Genomic DNA, 12389 nt, shown 5'->3' on the forward strand with positions numbered 1-12389 from the left:
CACAAAATAAAACGTTAAAGTTGGCCAAATCAGAGGTAGGTGATAAGTTTCATCAAAATAATGCTTTTGTTCTCTTTACCTCTTCACTCTCATTAGTTCTTTTAATAATGATGATGACACATGTTTAATACACTCACTATTTGACAAGTACTGTGTTAAGAACTTAGTGGAGGCCCTGGCCGGTTGGCTCAGTGGTAGAGCATTGGCCTGGCGTGCAGGAGTCCCTGGTTCGATTCCTGGCCAGGGCACACAGGAGAAGCGCCCATCTGCTTCTCTACCCCTCCCCCTCTCCTTCCTCTCTGTCTCTCTCTTCCCCTCCCACAGCCAAGGCTCCACTGGAGCAAAGTTGGCCCGGGCACTGAGGATGGCTCCATGGCCTCTGCCTCAGGTGCTAGAATGGCTCTGGTTGCAACAGAGTGATGCCCCAGAGGGGCAGAGCATCGCCCCCTGGTGGGCATGCCGGGTGGATCCCGGTTGGACGCATGCGGAAGTCTGACTGCCTCCCCATTTCCAACTTCATAAAAAAAAAAAAAAAAAAAAAAAAGAACTTAGTGGATTATTGTTTTGAGTACAACAATTTTAGGCCCATTTTATTCATGAAGAAACTGAGGCTCAGAGCTAATGTGACTTTTCTAAGGTAATGGGAAGCATGTAGCAGAGCCAGGATTTGAACCCAGTCTTTTCTGCTCCAGTTATCTCAGATCTCAATGTACTACGGGTGCGTATGTGTGTTTATATCTGTACATGTGTGTCTATTTGTGTGTGTTTGTGTTTCAATAGAGGTCTTAATACAGTTGGGTTCTTTCCAGTGATTTTCAACCTTTTTTGAGCCGCGGCACATTTTTTACATTTACAAAATCCTGGGGCACACCACCTACCAAAATGACACAAAATGACACTCTAACACAGTACATATTATACATATAGTTAATAATATAGTTTCTAAATGTATTTATACTCACACCTGACCATGTCTCGCGGCACACTGGTTGAAAAACACTGCAGACTGTCTGACATGAAAGCGTCCCTTCTCAGAACAATGTTTTCATGCATATAATAAAATATTTATTTACAGGATTACAAAGAAAACTGATGTTACTAAAATAGTATCAATATATAAAAACAAATCTGTAGTTTAGTAACATATGTGCCTTTATTAAATTAGGTAGCCAGATCTACCAGTAGATCTGGGGACAAGTACACGTGGTCCATTGGGCATATGCAACTGATGGACCAGGTTAGGAAAATACCAGTTTTCCATCACTATCATGGGCATAGGGCCTGCATCTAGCTATCTTTCTCTAATGTAAATCTCATGTACAACAGCTTTATTTGATTTAAAAATTAAAAAAAAGCACAGGGGTTGCTAAACTGCTAGGGCTTTTGTCTTTATTCACAAATGAAAGAAATTTATTTGGCCAAATTTCAGTTAGAGGTTGGGGGTATAAGGATGTAACATTCTTCTTCATTTACATTTCTTGGTAGCCTCAATTCTATCCATAGAGCCCTGGTTTTTAACATCTCCTTTACCTACTAACAGGATTTAAAAAAAAAAATCTCCCTTCTAGACTTCCTCTAAAATAAGAAGCCCCAAGTGCTGCCCCCTCACCACATTAGAGCCAGATTGCCTTAAGGACACTGGGCCACAGGGCCAGGGCTGGGGTGGGGTGCACAGGTGGGGGCAGGTGGGTTGGTAGCTTTCCTCCAGAATGAGGACAGGGCTGAACTCTATTTTCCCTCCGCTTCTTCCAGCCAACGGATGCACCAGGTCAGTCACCTCAGTGCTCAGCCTCATGAATCAGTACCTGGATATGCCGAATAGATGCTGTCTTCTTAAGGTAGGTATATTATGGGGGAGGTAGTCAGCCAAAATTGATTTTCCCATGCTCCTGCCCTCTGGTGTCCCAACAATAACACCATGAAGGACAGAGCCTCTGAAGATATAGATTGAGCACAGACAACTTGTCTACCACCACAGGTCTGCAAGAAGGCGGAAGTGGTCACTGGTTACCAGTGGCACCTAAGGACTGTCAGTGGTGGTCAGTCCCCCTTGCTTCAGACTTCTCTTTACTCAGTGCTCTGTTTAAAAATGCAACAACTGGGAGAAGAATGATCATGCTCCTTCCACTGTTACACTGTAGAGATGACCAGGGATGGGATGTGGCTCAGATGTGTGCAGAAATCTAAGGGTGGGTAGCAACGGAGGAGAAAGAGGGGTGTGTGTGTGGTGGTGAAGGCCAAGGGACACAAAGAAACAATCATGCCACACTGGCATTATTTGGCCTTTCTCCCATCTTTACGAGAAACGAATTCCACCGGATTCAAGTTTACATGGCTGGCAACAAAACTTTCTTACTCACTGTCTTGTATTCAGCACTCAGCACAGCATCTGACACATCATAAGTACTGAATAAATATTTTCTAAATGAAGAAATGCATGACTATTACTTTGTCTTATAAGTAAGACATTCAGAGCTTGGAGAGGTTAAGTGCCTGTGTAAGATCACACATCTGGGGCCAATGACTGGTTGCCTCTCCAGGCAAGGAAAGGGCTGCTTTTCGGAAGTGTAGCAACCAGACACTCAGGGCAAATTGTTGTCATTGTCATGATTTTGCATATGATGAGGACTGAGTATATTTATGGCTAGGTCTAAGTTTAGCTACAAAGAGAAGGTCCTGTAATCTGATATCTTAGAAGCCATATGTGACGTAGGTAAGCTGGTCTTGGTCTTCCAAGTTCCAGCGCTTAATACTGATGGGATTTCTGCACTGTGCTGATGAGGAGGATACCAATAACAGCAGAAGAAATATTTTTTTGAGCATTTACTACACACCTAGGTACTTTACATGCTTTATCTCAGTAACTCTTGTTTAAATGTAGAACTATTGTTAACTCTTTTTTATCAAACGAGGAACCAGAAAGGAAGAAAGAACTTTGGCAAAGGTTACAGAGCTAGCAAATGGCAGAATACAAATTGCATCTAGATGTCCATGCTTATAAAAATCATGTAGTTAAACCACTCCTCAAAATGGCCTCTAAACCTTGTGGTCAAAGCTAAATTCATAGCCAAAATGTTCACTTCACCTTCTGAAGGGTGAGGGTACAAAGCTGACATGAAATCAAAGTATTCTGAGCCTGGAAGTGATGGACTAAAGAGGATACCCTTTTCTCCTCCACTGATCAAAGATGCTGTGCGTCAATGTGGCCCTCAGGATGTCACGTGGACATTTAGGATACACCATGTCTACCCCACATCCCATGTGCAACATTAAGGGATTGACCGAGCAGATCACTAGGTTCTGCTCAGCACTTTTATCTAATGATTCACTTGCATTTTGTCCCAAGATTGATTTCACAAGGGAGCTGATGTTTTAAAACAGGAGGAGGAAAAGAAAATTCATAAAGGAATCATGCGGATTTGAAACAGCCACCATGGCTGGACCTTGGTGCTCCCTTGCCTTTAAGAGTGAGTTACCAAATGGGGCCTTTGGTTTCTGCCCCCTCAGCAATCTTATTTCCTTTTAAAGCACGTCCTGGTGGGGCTCTGGGCCATGTTGTGCTTGGTCTTGGTTCACGTGCTATTGGGTAGATCGTGGCTTATCCCTAGGCTAGATTTTTCTTGAAGCTCTGGGCTGGTGATCTCTAGGATTTTTTTTTCCCTTTTTGTCAAGTGTTACTGCTTCTTCAGTGATTTCTGGATAATATTGTATGATTCCTTAGGTTGTTTCTCTACCAGCCTATTATTCCTCCCTAGGGAATTCTACCAGCCTCCTAGAAAAGCAGGAACCAGGAAAAAATCTAGAAAGACCTTGCTCTATACCTGGGAAATGGCTTTGACTTGGGGTGCATGGCAGTACACATCATCTGGTAGTGACCAAGAGGTCTCAGAGAGGTACAGATGCCTAGTAACATTTAGCAAATGCTTGGGCAATGCCTGAATCAGACTTTTGCTGTGTAGGAAGGTCTTGATCTGTGATGGTTATAGTAATAATCATAGTCCCTCTCCACCAGACATCTGCTTCTGATGAGAACCTTCTTGTTTCTTCGTATAGTGGAAAGAGCTTAAGTTTTGGAATCAGAGAAGACTGGGTTTGTGTTCCTAACCTGCTATCATATGATCTTAGGCAAATCATTTAAATCTTTAGTCTTAATTTATTCATGTGCAAAAAGTACATTAATATTTTTGCATGGTAATCCTTAAGGCTAAATAAGGTTAAACGAGATGAGATGTGAGAAAACGTCAAGTGCCTTGTGTGCATTCAAGACATGTCTTTCCTCAAACTTGTCTATCTTAACGCAGAACAGATGAATCTGTCTTCCTGCAGAGTCCTTAGGGGGCAAGAGCCCAAATAAAGGGTAAAAGTAAGACCAGACATGTCCCTTCTGAGCAAAAAAATGTAAGAGGGTTTTCTTCTCATCTCAAAGAGCAGACAATGAGCCAAAGAGTTGATCTGGGAGTTTCACAAGGCTTTGTAATTGCATTGTTATTTCTGTTTTTGTGAAAACAATTGAATTTCCACATCAGATATTTGGGCTTAGATACCAAATGTAAGTTTCAGCCAGTAAAAAAGTCTCGTATGGGCACATACAAGGCCCAACTTCTTGCTTAACTCTTTCTATAAAAGCTTTAGAGAGAACATTTCTTGAGCTTCTGTAGATCGGTGCCACTGATATGTGCAAAGCTCCGAGATGGGTTTGGGACACCCCAAATGGTCCATGTGAAGTTAAGAAAATGTCACAATCTTGAGGGGTTCCTATAGAAGTGACTGGTGACTCTGCATCTGGTGAGCTCCTGGCAGCTTCCAGGCAAATAAAAGGGGAGGGAGGCTATATGTCCTGACAAAGGCACTTAAAGAGCAACAGCTGTCTCCTCATCTGGGTGTCCTGAAAAGCTGTTCCACAGTTCTGCTTTCAGTGAAACAGAATTTTAGGCCTATTTTTCCAATAATTATTTGTTATTTGGGGGACAGTCTGGTGTACGAGGTCAATGTACTAGAAAGTTTCCATCCACGCTCTGCCACTTCCTAGGAAAAGTGAACCGTCCAAACTCACCCAGTGTGTAAATGCCTACAGTTATTATACTGACTCAACCTCTTGCCAGAAAACTTTTCTTATAATAAATATTTAAACGATGTTGTATGAACACTAGAGATATAAGAACTCCCAAGGTCTGTACTTAACATGACAGATTTTCACTTTAGTATACACACTATATTTTGAATATGCAAGTTCGAGAAAAAGAATGATTTTCCTTTTTAGAGTCAAGTCAAATACCTCTTCTGAAGTGGATTCTAGTGGGTTGCAGGAGGAACTAGTCCCTCACACCTCTGCTCCTCACCTTATCCTCACCGGAAGTGGCCGGAACAAGGGTGGAAAGACACACACGTTAGCTTGTGCATCTGTCCCTCCTTCCTGGTCCCCAGCCTTAGCTGAATCCAGCCTATTCTTTTTCTTCCTTGTCACCTTTGATCAATTAATGAAGGGAGATTAAACTATAGGATCTTCAAAGGGGAACAGCCAAGTCATTTTCCACTGTCCTACTTGTAGGACTGTTGTAAGCCCTGGCTGAGAAGAAGGTCTTACAGCTGAGATGGCTTAGATTAAAGCCTAGAGATGCCCTTTCCCCGCCTCCCATCATCACAGGTGGTGGATGCATTGGTGAAAGTCAATCACCAGCTCCCACCCCTACATATTCAGACACATCTGCACAATATGACAAGCATCTGCAATTTACGAAGTAATGGCTTCAGCATCTGTTTTTGGACATCGTTTAAGAAGGTCTTAGATAATTTCTTTTTTCTTTTAATAAGGCTCTCTTTTGGGCCAAGTTGCTTATACACCTATGGGCATGTCTCCAGTGCCTTGGCTATTAAGTTCTTTAAGTGACAGTTTAATATATTTTTAAGATTGAGGGAGCCAACGACAATTCTCGAGGAGCTGTGTTTACATTGGATGGGCTCACCCGGGCGACGTGCCAGCAGTTTTGCACGCAGCAGGAACTGGAGGTGAAAGCAGGAAGGGCTGAGTACAGAGGGGAGGAGAAAGCTGAGGGACGGGAAAGACAAGAGGGATGTGATGTAGACAGGGTTGAGGGAAACGCCTAGTTGAACCTGGCAATGCACTTAGAAGAGCCATCATTGAATGCTCACTCCTCCAACATTGTGCTAAGGGGTGAAAAATAGAACCTTTGGAGCCAGTCCATTGGCACACCCTCAGTCAACAGTGAACATGCTCTTAGATCTCTTTGTTCTAGTCCTTTCTAAATTCCTGCATTTTCCTTGGCAGCCCAAGAGCCTGTATTCTTGCAGAGCCTAATGGGCTTCAGCACACCTTCTCAGCAGTCTCAGATAAGGATCTTGACCCCTCTGGACCTCAGTTTTCTTATCTAAAAAGTGAAAAGAGTTCCATGTCCCTTTCCAGTCCTACAATTCTATGACTCCAGAGTGAAATGCTCAATGACTGGCAATCCCTGTTCTGTGTAAGCAGATTTTATATCTGTTGGGCTAGAATGAAGACAACATCATTGGTCCTTGTCCTCGCTTATCAAGGCTGAGTAATGGGCTTTGGTTCAGCTTAATGAAAATCTAGTTGCTCTGGACACTTAACAAAGAAAAGCATGTCCTATACACTATGGAATACTACTCAGCCATAAGAAATGATGACATCGGATCATTTACAGCAAAATGGTGGGATCTTGATAACATTATACGAAGTGAAATAAGTAAATCAGAAAAAACCAGGAACTGCATTATTCCATACGTAGGTGGGACATAAAAGTGAGACTAAGAGACATTGATAAGAGTGTGGTGGTTATGGGGGGAGGGGGGAGAGGGAAAGGGAAAGGGGAGGGGGAGGGGCACAAAGAAAACTAGATAGAAGGTGACAGAGGACAATCTGACTTTGGGTGATGGGTATGCAACATAATTGAACGACAAGATAACCTGGACATGTTATCTTTGAATATATGTATCCTGATTTATTGATGTCACCCCATTAAAAAAATAAAATTATAACCCCCCCCCCCCAAAAAAAAAAGAAAAGAAAAGCATGTCCTTCATTCACCAAAAGACTCCTTTCAGCATTTACACACCATGGATTGATACCACTGCCATCAACAATAATAATGGCTAACTCTCTTCAAGTGTTCATGGGCTTTATATATATCATCTCATTTAATCATCACAATCATCTTGGGAGGTAGATGTTGCTGCTGCCTCCACAATTTTCAGATGAGGACACAGACTCAGATGTTAATCAGCTTGACCAAGAACACACAGCTAGTAAGTGGTAGAGATGGAATTTGAACACAGACCTGGTTACAACAATACTAGTACCAAAAATTCTTAAATATACTTAACAACAGAAAAACACATCCACAATAATTGTTGATTCAACCAAGAGAAATGGCATTTAGCCTTCAACGCCCTTCGTTACCAAGGAATGTTGGGTAGTTCATCATTCTCAGGGAATTCTCTGTGCTATAAAACCTCTCTTTACCAGCAGAAAAACAAATAACTCAAGAGCATCTATCCAATGGGGGCATTCGACTTAGCACAGATAATTAAGAGGAGAGAGGGAACTGTTTCTAAGCTCTGCCACTCTGTGAACCATGTTGAGTCCCTCTGTCTGGGATTGGTTAGATGACCTCTAAGACTACTCCAGTTTTTGGATTGTATTTTCTCTCTTGAAGACCTTTTTATGACTTTCCAGCTGCTGAGGATTCCCCGCACCCATCTCCCCTTGGAGGCAGGGCAGAGGAGACAGCTTGTATGCCATTTAAAACCATTTTTCATTTTGTAAATAAGGTCCCTTGCAGCTCTAAGAGTCTATGAAATCGTTTTAGAAATGCTTAAGTGTGATTATGAACCCTGAAGCCAAATGTTATAAAACCCCCCACTGTTGCAGATTTAAAAAGTAAATATGCAATAAAAGCTTTTCAGCATGCTGTTGATATGACACAATGTTTAATCACTGCTGCACCGCTCACCAAGGAGAGCTTTTCCCCCACTCGCTTCCCTGGACTTTTTGAGTTGAAGACATTGGTTATGCTACCAAGTGGCGATCTTCCTACTGATTGTCACAGTACCAAGAGGTGAAAAATATCTGCCCTTTCATCTCTACCCATCACATTCTTTCTCTAAGCCTGTAATTGAATCTAAATGAAAAATAAACCCCTTTCAGGCCAAGGAGGTTGGCACCAGAGGGGACAAGAAGGAGAACATGTTCCGCCTTCAACCTAGATAATCACACTCTCCCATGCAAAGAAAAACAAAAACAAGACAGGGAATATAGCCAAGAATATCATAAGAACTTTGCGCAGTGACAGACGGTTACTAGTTTTACCATGGAGATCACATCATAAGGTAGAGACAGCATAGGATGGGCAAAAATAGGCTTATAGTTGCTCATGTGGAAAATAATATAATAAATAAATTATAATATAAAAATAAACTTTCACATACAACTGTAAACCTACTTTTGCCCCACCTTGTAAATGTTATACACCTGAAACTAATATAGTATTGTATATCAACTGTATGAGAATAAAAAAATTACAAAAGCAAAACAAGGCTTCCTCCAAGTGTGGCCTTGGCTTCAGAGAAGAGGGGGGCTCCCGTGTGCCCCATCTCATGTCATACATTACAGCCAGCTTGTGCTAAAGCCACCTGAAATCATCTGACTTCCCAGAGGACAGTGGGACTCTGTCTCTTTAACCCTGAACTCTTTATCCTTTGAATAAATTTGGGGAGGCAGCTCAGATTCAAATATCCTGGTGCTACAAGGTAAAAAAAACAATGCACAAAATGTACTGTTTGTGAACATTCTGGTCTTAGCTGAATGGATGTGCAAAGGTTCACTCATGGTTTATTGAGTCCCGCCGTGTATGGCATGCTTTGTTGGAACAGAGATGAGCAAGTAAACTTTGCCCTTAAGGAGTTTTGAAAGATGGGTAGAGAAATAAGAGTAGTGCACGCCTGACTCACTACTAGGTAGAAATTAATAGGTATCTTACCATGGTCTAAAGTGTTATGAGAATTCCATAGAAGGAGAGATGACTTGATTCTGAAAATAGTCTGGCAAATGCAAGGGGACATGGTACATTCCAGAGAAATGGCCTGATGGAGTCTGACTTGGTGTACGCATTCACAATGGTCCACCAGACTCTGTGTGGGAGTCTGGCGCAGGTGCCTGGTGCAGGGCCACAGCTATAAGTCAGATGTGCGAATGCTGCGCCTCTAAGTGGCTGGCTTTTATTTTGATTCTTACAGTTTCTTATTTTTCTTTTCTCTTGTTGTTCTACCTCACAGGTAATGGCAGATGTCTAAGGAGGACTTTGCCCTACAAGACCAAGTCCTCTGAAATTAGAGTTTAAAAATAACTGATTTGGAACTTCTTGGAGCACCTCTCTATTTAGTACATATGATACTGCCCCGATTCATAAATCCTCAGTAAAGCCAATTAGATCTTTTAAAAAAGAGAGGGGGACTGCTTTGGGAGATTAATCCACAGTGTACCATTACTGTTACTGCTGCAGTGAGGGAGGTGGGGACTAGGCTCTGGCATTGGAAACAGGGAAAGTGGGCTCAGAAAGTGACTTGGTCGATATGGTGCAGCTATGTGGCAGGGCCAGGGTTTCCATGCTGAGCCTTTCCTTGTTCTCTGCTGCCTGCTAGAACCAATGCCCTCTGACCCCGGGCCTCAGTTTCTCCAGTGGCCTAGGCTGTCTGTCTGTTCCAGCTCATGTCCTGTAGGCCTCCTGCCTGTGCCCTCTCCCAAATGCATTCAGGTAAGTAACCGGTGGGCGTTGGAGCTACTGGCAAAGCTGCAGGCCCCCCACCTCCTCTGCAGTAATTCACCCGTGACCTTCTGGGCTCCTGGCCAGCCCTTCTTGAAAGGGAAACCTGCAGACCCTGGGGACAGAAATTAGTTCCCCTCTGCTGGAACTGCTGCCATGGCTAACTAACGAAACGTGTGTGAAAAACACAAAACACTAGGGTGACAGCAAAAGGGGGGAATTCCTTGTGAATAAATAGTACACACTACTCCTCCGTCCCCCAGCCTTTACTCACCTCAATCGCTGGAGGGGGAAGGGAGAGGGAAAGGGAAGGCAGGGTTCCCCTACCCCTCCAAGACAAACCATTGGATTACCATGTGAAAAAAGGTTTTTTACCTCATTTAAGTTTTAATTAGCATCACCAAAGAACTAAGATCCATTGCAAATACTTTACACAGCGGCTTAAAAAAAAATTTTTTTTAAGAGGAGGGTGTTGACTATTAGTTCAAACAAGTATTCCCCACTATCTTGTTTTCTGTGAAGTCTTGTAATTTAATGAGTTTCCTTCTTACTTCTAGCTAAGTCTCCACAAACACATGGGAGAGGGAAACGGGGGAAAGAAAGTTTCTGGGTAGGTACAGACATATCGCAGCTCACCTTCTGAACTCCAGGGTTGAGGTCCTTGGCGACCTTTGCCATCTTCTTCTGGGCTGGAGAAACAGCGCCTGACTTCTCACGCTCAGGCGCGAGGACGCTCAGCGGGGACAGCGGGGACTGAATGGCCAAGTTCGCGGGCCCAGGAGGAGCTCTGCGCGCAGCGGGGTGCGGCGGGCCCTTTAATTGGAGAGTGGGACTCCCTCTAAAACCTCGCCAGCCAATCCGCGCGGGCGCTCACCCTTGGCCAGCCAATCCCAGCGCGCAGCTTCCCCCCTCCCTTTGGGCGGCCAGGGTCTGGCCAGAGGCTACAGCCCAGCGAGCTCAGCCCTGACGTCAGTGTGGAGGACCCTGTCTGCCCTGGCGGCTCACATCTGTCCCCCCGATCGGCAGGAATCCGTCCCCACGCCCTTCTCCTTTAAAGGACAACGTGCAGAGGGTGGGGCGGGTCGCCGCCCCGCGATTCATTCAGGTCAAAACGGAGAGTGATCAAACTGGAAGGCGGAGATATTTTTAGTGAGCTGCGTCCAAAAATAAATGCTGAGCTACGCTTGCCTCCCACCCTTTCCGCCTGGTCGGAGGGGTCGAGCAGAGGGGGAGGCAGGTGGTGTGCAGGGCATTGCCTTGGCCAGCTAACGTTCCCCAGACCTGGACAAACTCTCCAATCACAAGAGAGGAGGTGAGAGTCCAGTGAGTTAGGGATTTTTTAATTTAATGTTTGTAAAGCATTAATCTGCCACTCTTAACTCGCTCTGGTGTAAGTCCTCCTGATGCAGCGAGGAAGAGAAGTTGGTCCTGGTTTTATAAATGCCAGGATGAACATCTCCACTCCTGTCAGCATGTTTCCTTATTGTGTCCTTGTAGTCATCTCATTATTACCATGACGACGGTCACTCCTCTTTGACAGATGAAATATGATCAGAGAGTGTAATTGGTCTAAAAAGTTGAACTCTTCAGCAAGGCTTTAACCTGAGACTGTGAGTGAGAACTAACCTGGAGAGGAGGGGGCCCAGGATTACAAAGCCAGAACCTACGAAATGCGTACTGCAGCATCTAACATACAGTTCCTATAAGATGAAGCTGGCCAGGTGTTCCCTCTTGATGCCATGTTGTCTGCCTATCAATCCACAGTCCTCTATTGAGCCAGTTCCACAGACCTGGGTTGCCAGAGGCATTTCCCCTGCCCGGACAGAGAACTAAACATAAGCCCTTTTTCATCCTGGGGAGAAAACAGCTCTGTCATGTGGGTTTCATCCTCCTGTAACCCATGTCGGTGGTGCCAACTGCCAGAAACTGGGGCTCAAATGGGCTAAAATAAAACCAGGTTGCAGGGAGACTGAAGGGTGGTTTTGTCAAAGGACAGCCCGAGGGACTTACTTGGGGGGCAGGGAGAACTGCAGGTCGCATTCTTTGACTTTCTTATTGGAGGCACAGTTCCTTAAAGCCTCCTTCATTTGGGTCTCAAGATCTCCTCATCTCCAGCAATCCCAAATCTTGACCAGTGATCCCAAATTATGATTTCTTTCTCACATTCCTGGAAAGGGCTTTGTTTGCGATTCCCTTTTTCCAAGACAAGGGATGCCCTTTTCTTCTTTCATGGATTTCTGCTCTCATGGCTGTCGTCTTGCTTGTGTCCCAGATGTAGCCCCAACACCGCACGATAGATGTTCAGAATGCATTTGTTGAATGAATGGAGTTTGGATTCTGGCTTTTAATCAGCAGTGAGCAGGCAAGATGGGACTAGGGAGAGATAGTGCAATGCTACACCTGGTCTAGTTTGTCCAAACTTCCAAGGTGGGCTGCATGTTAAACCAGTGTGTAAATGATCCGTAGCCAACAGAAGCCTGGTCTGAGAGAGGTTTCCACGTGAATAGCCCTTTTAGCAGCAAATCCTAGGAACAATGGGACTGTACTGAGATGTCATGCCTGAAGCCTTTATATTTCAGAGGTGTTGGAACA

The 12389-nt window shown here is 44.2% G+C and overlaps 1 protein-coding gene across 1 annotated transcript in view; it reads right to left on the reverse strand.

Annotated features, from left to right (window-relative positions):
* Nucleotides 1–10589, reverse strand: part of LMCD1 (LIM and cysteine rich domains 1) — a 68657-nt gene extending 58068 nt beyond the window's left edge. Inside the window, exon 1 of the mRNA XM_066351484.1 lies at nucleotides 10434–10589. Within this exon, the coding sequence (XP_066207581.1) occupies nucleotides 10434–10475 (42 nt within the window). The 5' untranslated portion in view covers nucleotides 10476–10589. The remainder of the gene's footprint in view (nucleotides 1–10433) is intronic.
* Nucleotides 10590–12389: the final 1800 nt, after the last annotated feature.

The sequence above is a fragment of the Saccopteryx leptura genome, chromosome 10 (assembly GCF_036850995.1).
Source record: "Saccopteryx leptura isolate mSacLep1 chromosome 10, mSacLep1_pri_phased_curated, whole genome shotgun sequence".
Taxonomy (NCBI): Eukaryota; Metazoa; Chordata; class Mammalia; order Chiroptera; family Emballonuridae; genus Saccopteryx; species Saccopteryx leptura.